The following is a 17,767-nucleotide window of genomic DNA, read 5'->3' on the forward strand; positions in this document are numbered from 1 at the left end:
CCCTGCACGCCCGGGCTGTACTTCCTGCTCTTCCAGGGGGTGCCGGGGCTCTGCAGCGCGGGCTGGGGCGGCTGACGCTGCTGGTGCGGGGAGGCGGCGACGACCACGCCGCGGCTGCCGGAGAGCAGGTAATTCATGCCATAGGTGCTGGCCTTATTCTCTCGTTTCCTGCGGCCCGGGTGGTACTGGTGCTGCTGGGGAGAGGCCGGCGGCGGCGGGTGGGGGTTGCGGGAGAGGTGCGATGCCGGGTGGTGCCCGTGCGCGCCGTTCGCTTTGCCGCTCTCGTGGAAGTTGAAGAACTCCCCGGGCCCGGCACCGCTGCCCGGCAGCCCGGGAGGAGCCACCGCCGCCCGGGGGCCGCAGGAGGAAGAGGAGGAGCCGCCGCCGCCGCCGCACGACCCCGAGGAGGAGAAGCCGGGGCTCTCGGTGCCGGACTCCACCGACGAGCAGGAGGACGAGGAAGACACCGAGGGCGACTTCTGCAGCCGCCGCCCTCCCTCGCCGCCGCCGTTCACCACCGCCGCGGGGCCGGCGGCGGGCACCAGTCCGGTCAGCAGCGCCGGGGGGGACGGCGAGGGCGACGGCGGCGAGGACGAGGAGCAGCAGCCGCCGCCGGGCGCCCCGAGCCGGGCGCAGCCGTGGCCGCGAGGCGGTGAGGCGGCGGCGGCGGCGGCCGAGTCCAGCGCCGGGGAGTTGAGGCAGAGGTAGTGCGGGAAGGCGCCGCCGCCGCCGCGGCCCCCCACGCCCTGCGAGGTCTCCCAGATCTGCATCCAGAGCGCATTCGCGGGGCCTTTCTGCTCGGGCTGGATCCAGGCCACGCGGGGATCCATCCACGCCCGCCCGCCTGCGACCCTCACGGCCCGGCCAGAGCGCCGCGCCGCCGCCCGCTCACCGCGCAGCCGCTCGCCTCAGCGCGCCGGGCCCGGAGCGGCGCTACGCGCGGGCCGGGAGCAGCGGCATGCGGCCCGGCGAGGCGAGCACCGTACCGGCCCGGCGCTGCCCGGAGCGCTCCCCGCGCCGATCCAATGTGGCGTCCCCCTCGCCAGAGCCAGAACCGGCGCTGCGCATGCCCCGCCGATTTTAAACCTTCACCGCAGCCGGCCGCCCTGGCAACCGCACATGCGCGCTGGAGGCCCCGGGAGGGGGGCCGGGATCCGCTGGGAAGGGGGGGGGGGGGAACAGAAGGACGTTGGGAAGACTGCCCGCTGCCCAGCGCGCATGCGTGCCACGATGGGGGCTTCGGAAGGGTTCGGAAGCCCTCGGGTGGGAGGAGGGGTTCGGCAGCTGCTGCGCATGCGCGGAGCTGCCCTCCCGTAGCCGGGGGCGATTGGTCCGCCGGGTGTAGTCCTGGGCGAGGGGAGGCTCCTTGGGAGGTGTGCTGGGCTGGTGGGGTTCCATCGGGGGCGAAAAGCAGTAGTTCTCCGGAGTTCATTGGTTATGAACTTTGTGGAGCGAGGGAGGGGACGGTCAGGAGGAGGAAGCAGGACTCATTTGTTAGCAGAGAATATTATTCGCAAAAGTGATACTCTTATGGTGGTATTTGATTCAGCTGCATTCTCTAACCGTGCCCTTAAGTGTGAGGGAAGGAGAAACCGACTGGAGGGATGATAGCCTCACCTTTGTTTTTGGAAGTAAAATATCCAGTCCTTTGGGTCTTAAGAAACAGATCTGTTTTCAGGAAAAAGAAAAAAAAATAAACTACACTTAGAAGCAGACAATAAACTAACCAAAACCAAACCACATGCAAGAAACATTGATCTTGTCTCGTGTAAAAGCACCTTCACCGCAATTCCCACCTAATGAAACCACACCGTTCTTCTGACTTGATAGATCAACCAGGTGTACAGTTCGGCAGCATAGACTTCAGCTGCTTTGAGTCCTTGCCTTTACAGTTCACCTTCCCAAAGGATTTTGAATAGTTATGTTTTGCTTTTAATTTAACTCGGAGACACGCTAACAGGGCCCTCAACTTTGCTCTTCTTATATGCATACCATAAGAGAGTCACCACAGAAGCATACAGTCTCCTTTTATCTTCGCTTACCTCACATTCTTGTCTCCATGATGGCCCAGATTTAGTAAGAAGGTTCCAGGACCAGCAGTATTTCCTCACACTACCTCCTGGGTTGGGAGTCAGTATAGGTGCTTTGTGGATCCACTCTGAAATACTGAGAAGACCCAGGAGAGCCCAGGCCCTTAACCCCTATAGCTCTGTGTAGGTAAAGGTCACAACTTAAAGCTGCCATGTCCATGCTAAAAATCTCCAGTCCCAGTGCAGTTTTGGAAGGGCCAGGCTATTTCCCAAGGTAGCTACAATCTTCTCAGAAGGCTTTGCTTCTCACTGGTTTTAACTTTTCATGTATTCATTATCTCTGACGCTACAGAACAGTTGTGTTCTGTCGATAGAGTCAAGCCAACAAATACTGCATTAATGTAATAGCAGAAGTAGTGTGGAAGTTTGGGGCACAGCCTACTCAGACTTTATAACTTACTCCACAGTGTAAGAATTTGAAGAGGAAATAAGTATCCTCTGAGAAATGGGCGAGGGGTGGTTTGTTAAAGTGCCAGTTTACCCACGTATCTCACTATGATTATTTGAAGCTTGCAGCAAGTCAGTGAAATATCTCCACAGAAGAGGAGACATTATATGCTTTCCTTTCAAAGTGTTCAACTTGGGAAGCAATAAGAGGCAATGGCTTCTTGTGGCACAAGGACAAGGGAAATTATCACTGTCTACCGTCAGGTCTTGCTTTCCTGTTTCTAATATATCCACTAAGAAATCTAAATACATCCTTTTTGCTTCAGTTATTTAAAACTATCTTGTATCCATAACATAGTCTTACATAACATAGACAAATCTCACATAAATACCGTAACCTGTTATTAAGGCAGGAGGAAGAAATGAATGTCTGTCCTGCTATTTGTGGGTTTTTTTTCTAATAAAAAAAGGGAGAGCCGTCCCATTTTGGGACACTGAGGATGATTTTGGGACTAAATGCAAGTGAACTTAATTGAGCTAGATTTTTAATTAATATAATTAATTATGCTGTTAATATCTAAATTTACAAGGCAATTGCACTGTGAAAAATAATCTCTCTTGGTATTACGGCCCATAATACATATTAGCCTTCCATCTGTGCATAATAATTTGTCACTTTTCAGCCAAAGTAATTATTCTTGCTAAAATTCTGCTCAGAGAGATTCAATCAGAGCTTGGAACATAACTTGGTTGTGAATCCATTGCTAAACATTACAATTCAGGGTCCTCTTTTGGATGTTTAGAAGAAGTACAATCGCTATAAAAGAATTTATGAAATTTACTAACTTACAAAACACTTGGAAGTCCATATCAAATAATTAAGGAGGAGAGGAGGAAAGGAAAGGTGGGAAGGAAATGAGGGAAGAAAACACACACTAGTTTACTGGGTCAATCAAAAGGTTTTAGAGACTATATGGAAAACAGGTAGTCAAGGAAAGGATGTTTTTCCTTAAAATAAGGCATTCCCTGTAAACGTAGTGAGAATTTCCTTTGCAAGGAGTGATTTTTAAAAATACTGGTTGATCTTAATTCACTTGTCCTTTCCTGAATGAAACTACCCACTGAAGGTAAGAGTCTCAGAAAGTGTGACTGAGATATTGTGATTGTGAGAAATGTTTGTGCTTTTTTTTTTGTAAGAGCTTCCTTCCCACTGGTGAACTTGTGAGGACCTGGATAATCTCCTAATCTCAGAAGGCAGAATGCCTTGCTTGCTGTGGAGAAGTTCAAATGGTCTGTTCAGTTTATTAACACTGTACTAAAATGCCTCCTACTAGCATTGCCTGCCTTATGCCAGTAACACGATGTTCTAGGTCTGCTTCAGTTTCTTTGAGGTAATATTTAAAGGGAATAGTCAAAGTCATATGATTAATGACTAAAAATATAGTTTCATTACTTCAGAGGCCATTTAATTAATCTGTTATAAATTGTTTTAATCTGGCGGCTTTTCACAGGAAACACAACCACAGTTCTCTCTTGGATGACGCTTCTATTTCAGTTTTAGATTCAGCCAAATGCGTCTTTGATTTGGCAACATGGATAGTGCTGGAGTATTTGGTAACCTTGTGGTTGATGACTTTCATGTCCTGATGACCAGAATTCCAACTGTGTGAATAGCTCATATGGTTTGGTAAACAATGGCAATTTAGTTGAATACCTCCATGGAACATGCTAGGCAGTGTTGCCCAATGCTTGCTATTAATCTATTTTTAAACAAACACTGAACACTCTGAACTCATTAACACAGATAAAGGCAGGTAGTGTCTCATACCTCTAATATGCCTCAGTTTACACCTCTGGAAATGGTAAAGTGATATCATACCCTTGTGATTCAACCTTAACTCCCTTCTCTGAAGTTGGCAGTTGCCACAGATGTGATTCCAACAGGTCAGCACAGAGGTTGAAAGGTGACCAACAGGTTCTCCAATAGTAGTTCACACTCTCCATCACCACTCCAGGACTTTGGCCCGTATGACCTTAATTCTGGCCATCCACAGTCTTGCTGCAAGGATCTGACACACTGCATCATTCATGCTCACCGGCTCTATTCCCCTTCTTCTTAGCCTTTGCAGACCACAGTATGGATGAAGAAGAACCAGGAACAACTTTCAGCACTACTTCTGACCGGATATATCTGCTGAAGAGGTGAAAAAGGGCAATCCACGGTTTCTAGCTAGATGGGAGCATGAGAGAAAGACTGTCCAGACAAGGAGGTGCGCCCTTGCCTAACCTGTGACCCTCACAGTGCTCTAGTCACCAGGTGAAAGTGCTGGGGAGGAGGTAAGGGGAGATAGTTTTCTTAACTACACTCTATGCTGTTGCCATTTTCTTTTCTTCAGTAAATACATTTCTGGACATGAGGAACTGGGCTTGTTTAGCTTGGAGAAGAGAAAGCTCCAGGGAGACCTCACTGTGGCCTTCCAATATTTGAAGGGAGCATATAAACAGGAGGGGGAATGGCTGTTCATGAGGGTGGATAGTGATAGGACAAGGGGGAATGGTTTTAAACTGAGACAAGGAAGGTTTAGGTTAGATATTAGGAGGAAGTTTTTCACTCAGGGGGTGGTGACACATTGGAACAGGTTGCCCAAGGAGGTTGTAGACGCCCAATCTCTGGAGGCATTCGAGGCCAGGCTGGATGTGGCTCTGGACAGCCTAGTCCGGTGGTCGGCAACCCTGCACATAGCAGGGGGATTGAAACTAGATGATCTTTGAGGTCCTTTTCATCCCAGGCCATTCTACGATTCTGTGATTATGTGACATGAGGGAAGATGTACAGTTTTAATTTCTCAGACTGAGCTGATCAAAGGTTCTCGTCCTTAAGGGCATGAGTTGGGGCATTATTGCATTCTATTCTGCCCTCTAGAAATCCAGCTTTTTACCTTCTTCAGAATGGCTTCTTCCCATTAAAGAATGGCTGGCACAAGTAAACCTGAACAGGCTAAAATCAAGTTGTCTTTTCCTCCTTAAATCTTCCACTTTGTTCAGTCCTTCCTTTCTTGGCTCAGTGTCCTTTTTTGATGAATGCTGAGCTTCAGCCAAATTTAGGGTGTTGAGGCACAGTCAGCAGCGAATTAAGCTGCAGAGGCTGAAACAGCTGTCAACCATGAGCCGTGTCTTCTTCCTACTCTGTCTTCCCCCAGTCTTACAAAGGAAGCCAGCCCTGTGTCAGAGAATCTGAACAGATGATAAATCAACTGGTGAACAGCTGCAGCTTCTAGTCAGGCATGTTCATACACAAGAAAACCCTCTTCTAGCTGCCTACATTAAATAGCTGGTGGCAAATGGAGAAAGCGTGGGAGGCAGTTCACAAGCAGTTCAATTACACTTGCAATCAGGGTGGCAACTTGAGGGAGAGAGGTTGCATGAACAGACAGGTTTGATTCTTGCCTCACCACTGGTGTTTAATGCTGGGTATGTATTAACACATCTCACTGGAACTCCATCTTTGAGAGTTTTTGCCATATGCACATTGTGTAGATTTGCAGTATTACAACAGAAGTGAGATAAATGTGTACCTAATATACCTGCTTTATATTACCACATAATATTACACATTAATATATTTGGGCTTTAACAAGGATTACTTTCAAAATATTGCTTTATTAGGAAAATTTATCCCGATTTATTACACAGCAGTTATATACCTAACATGAGGTTTTTTATATAGTTTTCTGAGACAAAAATATTTATTTGTTCTGCTCTAAGGATGGTATATTCAATTTTTTCAACTGCTCTTATTCTCTCATCTCTCTTCATTGTCTAGAGAAAGTTTGGAGGGATACAGGTTATGCAGGGTTTGTTTTTTAACTTGGAGATTAAGAATTTCTGTCTTCAAGATTTGTCAGAGTTCTTAAGAGAGAATATGCTGCCAACACTGACTGCTAATTGAAGGGAATTAAATCTTGCAGGCTTTCTTTATTTGGGTGTGGAAATTAAATTGTGATAACAAGCACAGGGAGCATTTTAAGAATGATTTTATGTGTAGAAAATTCTCTGTGAGAGAGATAGTAAACAAAGGGAGTTAATGTTAGATATATATATAAAGCTCTTGGAAGTATTTTTCTAAGTGGAATCTGAGGAGTTGTATGAAAGAAGATGGTCTGCCTTCACGTCTTGATTAATGGAGAACCCCGCAGAGAGTTATTTTGTAAGAATAATCTGCCGTTGAATGACAGTGAGAGAACTCCTTAAGGAGACGTTACTGAAAGTTTATTGCAATGAATTCTTGGTACTAGTCAGGGTTCCTCTCTTACTCCTATTTGCATTCTATGAGGGCCCAAGATCATCTTGACGTTGCCATTCTCTAGGTTTTTTACTTAGAGAAAGCTGAGAGCTGTGTGGATCCTGGAAAGAACGAGAGATCCCGCTTCAGACTTTCTGATAGGAAAAGAATCTAAAAGTAATGCATTCCTCCTAGGAAAATATTACAGTGAAAATACTTACCTTCAGATGAGTTGATTTGCTTAAAAAAAAAAAAAAAAGAAGAAAGAGAGAGAGAGAGAAAGAAAAAAGAGAAAAAATGCAAGGATGTACCAGACAGTCTATGAGAGAACTGATGTAAAATTTGTTTAGTGGGGATGTGTCCTTGAGCCTTCATCTGCCATGTTAACATGGCACCAAAGAGGGCACCAGCTGCTTCAGTATTAACTCCAGAGGAATCCATTATGTATAGGAGAATGGCTATGGAAAGAGTTAACAAAAAATTATGTGAAAGATGCAGCTCGGTTTCATTAGCTCTCAAGCTAGACCAAAGCCATATTTATCTTGTAAAGATTTCAAGAAACTAATTGATTGCGTGCAGGCAGCTGCCTATTTTTCATTTGTTAACCCTGCCCACTCATCTTCATCTGTAGGTAGCACATGTATGTATCTATATGCTTTTGCTCTTCAAATAGAAACTGCACCCTTGCAGTGTGCTTCCCTCTCACTAAGTACATCTATGTCCTGCATCTCCACCTTCAAAGCTATAACGTTCAACTGTTCTTGGGTCACGGTTAAATCACTATGACATCTCAGGAAGATTTCCAGAAGAGAAACAGCTTGATGCCAGTATAAAAGTGCCGACATGAGCCATATTAACATTGGCCTATGGATAAGTGAGCAGAGAAGTACAGAAGATCAAAGGAGAGCAAAAAATTTTGGCAGGGTTTTTAAATGACAATAATGTGGAGCAGCTGTAGGATAGATTAGATAGGGACTGATGAGAATGAGGAGAACAAAGGAGGTGACGTGTGCAGATGGAGGTGTTGGCCAGGTGGCCATGCGAATGGGCTCATCTGTTAGCACGCACCTTTGCCGTTTCTCTTTCAAGGAGCTGAAGTCAAGGCCAGGAATTGGCAGGACAGTACTCAGACACCTCTTCTCCAAACTTTCTAACAGCACTCCAGCTTTCTCGCACCAAATCCTTCCAGCTGAATAGTGGAACCAGGTGGCCCCTTTACACCTTCCTCTGCCTCACTTGAGTCACGGTAAGCAGCTCTACCATCATTCTTTTCAGTGCATGGAGAATCTGTGACCAGAGATCACCTAGGAATTTACCAACGATTGTATCCATACACACAGTCAGTGGAGCAGACGTGTCTTTGGGATCCTGAAGGCTGCAGCTGAACAAAATGAACCACAACATCCCAAGGCATCCTTGTGATGGCAGTGCCTGTATTCTGTCTGTGGGTATCATCAGTGAGCATCATAGTTACCTGCAATGGCATTCTCTCCTCCGCAGCCATATGAACTGAATTAAGGAGTCTGTTCATAGTATCAGTGTCCAATCTCAGAAAGCATCAACTCTACAATAAATCTGTGACTGAATTGGACTGATGAGTACTGTATGGACAGGTAGTCATTTACTGTAACAAGAGCAGAAAAATCGTGAGGTAGGAGGAATAATATGTCAGCTGAGGATTTCTGGTTGCCTGTGTCGGTGGTGCTTAGCCTCAGCAAAGGAAGAGTTCCTGTCACTCCATACAGGTCATGGGCCTGAGCAAAGAGAGTGTGCCATTCCTGCTGCTGTGTGCCGCAGTGAAGCACCTGTAAATTCATAAAGAGGCAGCTTGTTTTTTTTTCCATACTTCTAGAACACCATAGGTTCAAAGCATCCAGAAGGTTGTAAGCAGCCCCAGATTCCTGCTGTGAGGCCATGGGAAGGCTTCAGAGGCCAGTGATGAGCTCTGATAATGACTGTTGTTCTTCCCTGAGTGAAAGTTCCAGCTGCCCTGCAGCCTTAAACCTGCCTTTGGACAGTCTGGCCTCCAGTACAACTCTTAAGTAGAAGCTGCTTATTTGTTTTTCATAGTTGCTGCCAATAGGATACTCTTTTCTTGCAGAAAATGGCCTGATGTTGACTGAAGCCATAGAGCATGTAGATTGAACACTCATTCTGCTTTCAGAAAGAAAATGTGCTCAGCATTATTTTTCTTTTGGTGGAGTGGCAAGGTACATGGAGATCCTTCTCAGGTCTGGAAGCAGCAGGTTCATCTGAAGACAAGACAGGTGTGCTTGGGCTGGCTTGGAACCTGGAGAGGCAGGCTCTCTTCATCACTGGGCTGTAACTGTTTCCTCATTTAGAGTTGACTGGTGATACCTAGGAAGTGGATCCCAGATGATTTCTCCTAAGGTTGTGACAGACAGGGTTCCTGACAAATATTTTTATTAGACAGCAGCCAGGCGGATCTGTTCCCTTGGCCATGTAGTCTGGTGACAGCCATTAACACAGTGTAACTCTTTGGCTTTGGAGGACTGTGCAAAATTCTCAGAACCCAGCTAAGTCGTGGCTACCAGTGCTGAGGGTTGAGATTTGTGCTGCCTGTGAGTCTTGTGTGATGGGAGAAAACACTAGAACAGAATGCATGGAATGAATAACTGTTGTGCAGTCTTCGACTCTTACTTGCTCAGCTCATCTAACATGAGTTAGGAGGAGTTCAATCAGACTGACTGTGCAGACAACTCCACAAAAATGATTGTGAGCATAAAGCCATTCCATAAAGCCATACTGTCCTTTCCAGCTGCACACATATTCTACTTACTGTTTGAAAAATGTTTTTCTAACAATTTTGTTGACACTTTTTTTAAAACAATCCTGTCGATTCCTTCTCTTTTTGATGGTCTAGGTCAAGCTGTCCAGTGGCCAGCCTTTCTGACAGTAGTGTTCTCATGGGGTGTTTTGTCAAGGACTTGGCCAATTCCCATGCAGTATATAGTCATCCTCCCCCAGTTCCTTGCTTGTACAGATAGACCAGTCCCTCACCACCTCTAATAGGGGTTGTCTCTTGATTGTTCTGATCCTTAACTTAACCGTGAGAACAATACACAGTACCAACCTATACTCTGTACTATCTTTTGGGATGTGTCAAGAGTGCCAATGGAGAAATCCATATCTGACTTGGCTGTGAAGTGCAAACCGCTTCAGAATCACCCCTTTCATGATTTCTTTTAGGAATGGAGAGAGCAACAATGATGAGGATATGTGTACAACTACTGTCCTGAGGATGTGGAAGCCACGTTTTTAATCTTTTGCTCTGTATTACTTACTGCTGCATTCTATTTTCTGCATCTCTGTAACAAGGGAAATCCTTCCCTTGCTCTGAGTGCAGATGTTTCCTGTTGACAACAGTATGATAGTGCACAATGCACACCATAGTGTCCATAAGAGTACAATTGCTTGGTGCTGATCTGGAGATGATCTATTGCTGCTGTGGTGGCTCAGGCAAAGGGCTATCAGACAGGGTACAAGTGATTTTCTAGGTACTTCAGTGTAGTTTGTGTCATCTACAGGATAAGCAACACTGCCTCAGCTTTCCACACAGCTGCTAAGAACAATTTATTGTTGTTTGTACTGCGTGATGTTATTGTTTGCTGGACCTGATTCAAACTACCATGTTCATTTTGGCCACATGGAACCCAGCAAGAATTATGGACAAAATGTCTGGGTCTCACAGAAGTTACCTCTGCAGTTACCCACTGTCTGTGATGTCTCAGGGCAGATCTCATCAATCACCCAGGAAAGTGTTGTATCAGATCTGCTATCACAAAATATTTACAGTATACAGTAGGAAAGATGAAATCTCTTCTAGATAAAGTAGGGCTCTGGCTGAGTGCCCAGCCTTGCTGCCAAACAGCTGGCCTTGCTGCTGGAGCAGAAAATAGAAAGAGTAAGTATGTTTCTCTGGAGGAATGTGCATGAAGGTTAACAGAGGTAAGAGTCCTTATTCCCACAGACCAAAATTACCTGGAGACCTCAGTAACATCCATTCCAAATTCTTGTTGGAGAGCCCTTAACAAAATCAGTTTATTTAAAATGAAAGCTCATTCAAAGACTACCATTCTAAATGACCATGGAGGCACAAATCCCTGTATGCTTGCAGGTTGAAAAATACGGTGTTATGGAAATCAGCCTCTAGGAACAATGAGAGCTGTGCTATGTGTTTTGTATTTTTTCCCTTTCCAACCCAAGCCATTCCATGACTGATTACTCCTAATACTGAGAAAGCATTTGGGTGGTTCACATAACCTTGTTTTTACCAGCTGGCCTCTCTCATTTGCCCTTCTGTCTGGATTGGATGGCTAATTTGCTCAGCCTGCACACGCATGTGCCAGTCAGCATCATAGTTATTTTTAAGCATGACTACTTCACTTCCAATAGGTTGACAGAGAAGTGAAATTCCTTGTGTGAACATCAGGCAATAATTCTTTCTGTGCAAATGGTTGTAAAGTGTAGATTTTGTGTTTACATCTTTGTTTCACATCACTGAGAAAAATATCTTTTGCTAAAAGGAAACCAACTTGGGGCAAAAACATACCATTGAAGGTAGATTTTGTCAAGAAGTGGAACATGCAAGATGATGAAGCACAATGAGGGATTTTCAATATCTGGTATCCAACAACTCTTGTGATTGCTTCATTAGACTGTCCATAAATTGACTATTTCTTAAGTTGCAACACAATCTTATATCTGAGCAAAACGTTAGTTTTTAAAATGAAACTGTTTAGAGAAAATCTGAGCAGAGAATGGGCCAAATATCCCTTCAGCTGGGGTACAACTGCAGGCCTGTTTTGCATGCCCAGTTATCAGCTGCTGGGGAGAGCATGGATCTGTTACGGCTATTGTGTTTAATGCCACCTATGTCTAAGCACAGTTAATGGGGAGTTCATAGTAAGTCTGTGTGTGTGTGGCTGTGAGCAAGGGACGTGAACTCAGGTGCTGGTACATAGGTGCCAGCAGCTAGGGAGAGTGGAATCTAAGGGCAGCCACTGGGCAGGTTGAGTGCTTGGGTCCAGCTGCTGAGGGGACCCACCTTATACATAGAAATGTATCTATTTCCTACTATTTGTCTGCTTCTGTAGTCCACACGTGGCAGAAACTCTAAACTAGAGAAGGGGACCACCCTCACAGGTGCTACTGTGACTTGCAGTATGTGCTCTGGGCTGTGCTTACTGGGAACTGGAAGCTGTGGTGCAATAGGTAGCCAGTTAATCCACATCTGTGCAGTGCCCTGATAAAGCAACTCAGAACAGAATTTGACTGAATTTCACATCCAACAGAAGTTAGATAATGCAGCTTATGTTTCTAGTTAGCATTGTAATAACACAGACACCAGATGCTGGAAGATGACATAATTGCTTGATGGAAAATAAAGCACAGTTTGTAATCTGTACTGTTACTTTTTTTTTTTTTTTAATCTCTTCTGATATGCATATGAAATAAGAACATTCAAGAAAATTAGCAGGATTAATGTTGTGATACACAGACTCCATATTTCCTATGGACTATCAGCAGCTCTGCGTGCTCTGAAGTTCAGCTACCCTTTTCACACAGAGGATGGTGATGCACTGGAACAGGTTGCCCAAGGAGGTTGTGGATGTCCCATCCCTGGAGGCATTCAGGGCCAGGCTGGATGTGGCTCTGGGCAGCCTGCTCTGGTGGTTGGTGACCCTGCACATAGCAGGGGGGTTGAAACTCAATGATCATTGCGGTCCTTTTCAACCCAGGCCCTTCTATGATTATGATTCTATGATACAGGAGCAAATAATATTACATTTTGCAAATGACTTGTCTACACTGAACAGGAAGTGAACGCTATTGTGGTGGCAATTCATCTACTGTGAAGAATTGGGAAAGCAAGTACAATTACTTCACTTTTATGGACTTCTGCTAGTAATCCTTTTAAAAGTAGTAATTAATCAAGATTCGAAACGTCTGCCTTCCAAAATATGGTGCAACAGTTTCAGTTTAAGAAAACTGCTGAATGCAATCGACTTTCGCCCACAAGTGCAATGCAATTGTTTTATTGCCCAATTTTATGTTTAAAAACTTGCATAAACTCTTTTTTCATCAGGAGCAAACAGCCATGAAGAAAAGCCGAGAGCAATGGGAATTTGGGCGCTTCCTTTCTGAGCCACTTTCATACCAGTGTAAGTCCTGGCTCCACATGGCATCCAGTTCTTGCTCACCTGTAATAAACTAGATTTTGGTGGTGGGGAGCACTGTTAGATGCAAGTATAGAACATCAGTTACATATTTTATTTTATATAAGTTTATCTTGATATATAGAAATTTATCTTGTGATTTCTACATGGGTGGGTTTTTTGTTTGTTTTCTTTTGCTTTTTTTTATGTATATGGTCCAGTTCACATAGTGGTTATTCCAATACAACTTTACTACCACAGCCCTCAAGACCTCATTTGGGATAATGAACTCACAGGTACAAAAGTCTTGGCCACCCTCCATGAGTTAGAACAAGGACTGCTAACAGTAAAGTAATCAAGCCAGATGCCACAAACTGTTTTTATTAGTAGGGGATCTCTGGGAAAGGTGCAGGTGATGTGAGTAGAGATGTCTGTTAGAAACTGTGATAGCTATTTACTACCTAATAGAGAGCATACACATTTCCTCCTTCTGGAAATAGCAAACCAGAATTCATTTTCACAGTGTGTTTTCTTTCAAAAAAGGCCTCTCAATATCATATTCTCTCACAGATAGATAAATTCTGTCAAAGATCCTGAAAGGGGAAGAGAGTACAAATGAAGCATTACAAACAAAAAAAAGAACAGCATTTGAATAAAAGGTCTAGAATTTGCCCAGAATGATTGTATAATTTTCACCAGTTCACCTTGCTGTGTCGTATGGTATGCGAGAACAAACTGCCTTAAATACAATTCTGTACTTCAGTTGTGGCAGGTTACAGCAGTGTAATTAGAACACAAAACAAACTAACAAACAAAAAACCCAGAAGATTGTTCTTTGTTTACATTTTATTTTTAATATCCCAGTTAACTAGAACATCAGTAAGCTCCTCGGAGGACCATGTGTCTCAGATCTCCATTCTGCTTCAGGCAAACCATAAATTAACACCGAGCGAAATAAGCTAAACTTTTAAATAATATAAATATTTAGCAGCATAGAATCAGAGCAAAATTGATGCATCAGTAGAAATTTCCTGTGAACTACAATAGAAGACTACCACCTACAAACAGTCACACATCTCTTGAATCTTCACCTTTTCATTAGAGGGAGTAGAACAAAGAGGAATCACAGGTTAAGTTGCTGTAGCCAAGTCATTGGCTACAATGTCATTGGCTACAATGGGACAAACCAGTTATTTGTCCCATTAGTGCTTTTTTAACTAAGACCCAAAATACAAATACTAGTTGACTGTAAACCACGCAAGTACTTAAACATTTAGATTAGATGTTGATGCACTTTGCTCTTCTAAAAGGGATCCTGATAGCTGGAATGTTCAGATACCAATATTTAAGAACTGCCACAAGGGTGCAATATGGCTTACAAATACCTGGATATATCAGACAGTCTCTGAAATTCTCTTCAGACTACACTGTAAGTGATCAAAACAGCTAGGATCAAGTGTGATATTAGTGTGATTAAAAAAATGGAAAAGATGTAAACATTAAAAAAAGATAAAAAAGATTATACAATTTGAGAATCAAGCCATACACAACTGACACTGGCTTCAAAGGAATGGGTATTCCTAGATTCTCCCTCAGCTGAGCTTCCTGGATGTTGGAAGTGAGCATTATTGGTCATATGGTCATGGTCATCATTGGTCAATGGTCATAACCACTATGATGAGCAGCTGACAGTCTGATGGCTCAGCTGTTGGGCAGATTATCATTGCAACGCGAACAACAGTTTTGCTCCCCTCCTTCCTCTGACTATTTCAGTCAATAATAATAGAATGTGTTACGCTTCTTTATACCCCTGAACAAATCCATAATGATAGCCAAGGCTTCAGTGCGCTAAGTACTGTATAAGCTGTGCCAAGGAGAGCAGGAAGAAACTGCTGTTAAGCAGAAGTTTGAGAGGCAAAGCACTTTTTCACAGCCTATTTCCTGGAAATATTTAAAATGTATATATATATATATGTATATATATACATAATCTAAAAAACATTAAGGTAAAAGTTCTTCCCTTGTATTACTCTGATTTCTCAGTTGATAGAGTAATTCATACCAAAAAAAAAAGAATTTTGAGCTCTGAACAAAGCTTGATGGAAGACTGGAGAACTCAGTGTTCAGTGGAATTATATTATCAGTTTGTCCTGAAGAAAGATTTCCCAAGTACATGTGCAGAGAGCTTTTTTTTTTCCTTTATGGTTTCTGCAGAAAAAATTGACTTTTCTCCAACTCTAAAAAGTTACTTAATATCACAAATATGCAAAGGACACAAATATGTGCAAACTTAAGAGTCAGTATACCTGAGATTCCATTGTGTCTTTGAAATACCATCAGAGTCCTTCAGAATAAAAATATATCAGAGCAAGAATATTGATAAAACAAGAAACAAGCTCTATAAGTTTCCATTTTTTTTGAATATAAAATAATCTAGCTCACTATCAATAAGAATAGGCTTTTTTTTAAAACCCCATAGTAAGCAAAATCTACAGAACATTAAAAAGAACCATTAACCATGCTAGACTGTATTAAACATCCCTACCAAATAATGCCCTCTAAAATAATATTGAGCAGAAAATGCATGTTGAGTATTATTTGAGATGGTTATGAAATTGAGAGGTAGATGTTTAAAATTGTTATTTGTTATTTGTTATAACTGTTATTTGGAAAAGGCACTGCTATAGCTATCAATGTAAACAGCATTAAGTTTTATCTCTGTTTTGTTCATATCTGCACAGGAGCGCAGAGGATGAAGAACATCTCTCATCCCACAGTAACTATATTAATTTAATGTCTTTGGTCTGCATCTGATCTCCTGGGAACAGAGGGCAAAGGGAAGAAAGAATTAGAAAGGCAATCAAATCAATCCCATAGGTGTATGCAGACAAGTAGAAGGCTGAACACAGCAGCCAAATCATACACTGACGGTGACTGTGTCATAGCACAATCCTCAGATGAGAACACCAGAAAACTGTAGGCTGAATCTGAAGGCATCAGAAATCCTGCACAATAGTTTCCACAGTATGAATGCAGATGTCTTACGTGCCATGGTGACATGCCACTGCAAAAGCACTTCTGTTCCTGTTCACCATGCCCACTGAGTTTGGGGTTTTCATTACAAGGAAAAGCAGTAACTAATAGCACTGATACAAAGGCTTTGTTACAGTGGTGGCAGTACATTAGCTGGGTAACACTCGTGAAGTGCTACTTGTTCCAAGAGGTAACCGCTTAAAAATGGTGCTACTATCAGAACCTGATGGTATTTAAATAATAGACTAATACACAAATGGAATCACAATTTTTCTATTCTTTGGGTAGTCTTCAAATTTCTCAAGGTACCATCTGAAAAAAAAAAAAAAGTACAAATCTGTTGAGTATTGCATCTTCAAAATACTTTCAAGGAAATTAAGTAACTGCACAATGCATTCAATTTAATCAATATGTACTTTTGAATACAAGCCAGAAAAAAAAAAAATGTCTTTAGAACCTACTCTGGATAGAAAACTGCTATTTACCACGCTCACCCTGAGGAAGTCTGATTGTGAGCTACAATAAAACAAAGCTACCACTGCCAACAGTGAGAAATCAAACTAGTAGGTGCAATGAGAGCAGCCAGGGAAGGAATGGCCTATTGTAATAAAATGTATATTGTAATGATTCCTATTTGTATTTTCGAAGCAGAGTAAAAAATAATATCCAAGGGAATAATGTAAGTCACATTTTATAATGACTACATAAGCAAGCATGATATCTTTACACATTGGATCAACACCTGGTTCTGGATAGAAAAACCCTCAATTCCAGTCAGGTCTCACATAGTCAAACACTACAGTAGCTTTACTAGTTCCCTTCCACAACTATCACTATTTTCACATCCAGACAATTACAAAATAAAACAAAAAACAAACAAACAAAAAAACCCCAACACATTACACTAATAAATGCTATTACATCACTTTATGACAAACACATTTACTTCTATTTTCAAGTATTTCTTCTTCTGCTTCTCTAATATAGAAAAAGTTAAGTAATCTGGGCTCCTCAAACTTGCAAGTGTTGACACTAACAGTAATTAACTCAAAGACTGAAGTTGGAATAAACAAAGAACAAAACTCTCATAATAATGCACAACAGATTTTGATGTTATTGCAGGCTTACAGTTTCAACACTGAATAAGTGCACATTGCCTGTTTGCCTAGTGACACACAAGAGGAAGTTTTGTGACTTCTATACCTGCAGCTGTGTGACATCAACATTACACTATTATATTATATACTATATTACTTTTCAGTATTTATTCCAAGTTTGTCAAATTGAAACTTGCTTAGATTTGCTACTTTTGCATTTTCCTCCCCTTCACTCCTTTTATTTAAAAAAACAACAACAACCAAACATTGATTCCCTTAATGCAAATTAATTCCTTTAACAACCTTTAGGGTTTTTCATAATGTTCTAATTATAAAAACATGAAAGAGTTTTACCAAGTCTTAAGGTACACAGAAACAAACCATGGAAATTGAGTCCAAAGAACATAATACATGAAGAAAGACTGAGGAACCTGACTGGTTCCTTCCTCACCACTTGGGCTGCTGAGGAAGAGGACACAGAGCCCTGTTATTTCTGCATACAACTACTGGAAGGGGAGACTTAAGGTCAAGAGACTTAAGAGCAAAAACCACAAAGCAAATGCAATTCCTTGCAGTTGGGATGCAATGGCTTCATGCCAGACTGAAGACTAGAGACTAACTAGTTAGGTACCAGCTCTGCACAAAAGGGCGAGGACATTCTGGTGGACAGGTTGAACATCGTGTTAAACATGATGGATC

At 42.8% G+C, this 17,767-nt stretch overlaps 2 protein-coding genes and 1 long non-coding RNA gene across 16 annotated transcripts in view; 1 reads left to right on the forward strand and 2 right to left on the reverse strand.

Moving 5' to 3' along the window:
• Positions 1–1,731, reverse strand: part of PAPD7 (poly(A) RNA polymerase D7, non-canonical) — a 56,384-nt gene extending 54,653 nt beyond the window's left edge. For 10 of the 11 annotated variants that reach the window (XM_040686949.2, XM_040686941.2, XM_015282286.4 and 7 more), the window contains exon 1: positions 1–1,056. In XM_040686949.2, the coding sequence (XP_040542883.1) occupies positions 1–830 (830 nt within the window). In that variant the 5' untranslated portion in view covers positions 831–1,056. The other variant, XM_046926570.1, reaches the window with a different exon arrangement.
• LOC124417709 lies at positions 1,587–14,458 on the forward strand. Its single transcript, XR_006936821.1, has 2 exons — positions 1,587–4,814; positions 7,849–14,458. It is a non-coding gene; the product is annotated as an uncharacterized LOC124417709 (long non-coding RNA).
• SRD5A1 (steroid-5-alpha-reductase, alpha polypeptide 1 (3-oxo-5 alpha-steroid delta 4-dehydrogenase alpha 1)) overlaps positions 13,767–17,767 on the reverse strand; it is a 16,642-nt gene continuing 12,641 nt past the window's right edge. For all 4 annotated transcript variants that reach the window (XM_004935131.4, XM_040695478.1, XM_046931053.1 and 1 more), the window contains one exon: positions 13,767–16,283. In XM_004935131.4, coding sequence (XP_004935188.3) covers positions 16,217–16,283 — 67 coding nt within the window. In that variant the 3' untranslated portion in view covers positions 13,767–16,216. The remainder of the gene's footprint in view (positions 16,284–17,767) is intronic.

The sequence above is a fragment of the Gallus gallus genome, chromosome 2, assembly GCF_016699485.2.
Source record: "Gallus gallus isolate bGalGal1 chromosome 2, bGalGal1.mat.broiler.GRCg7b, whole genome shotgun sequence".
Lineage (NCBI taxonomy): Eukaryota > Metazoa > Chordata > Aves > Galliformes > Phasianidae > Gallus > Gallus gallus.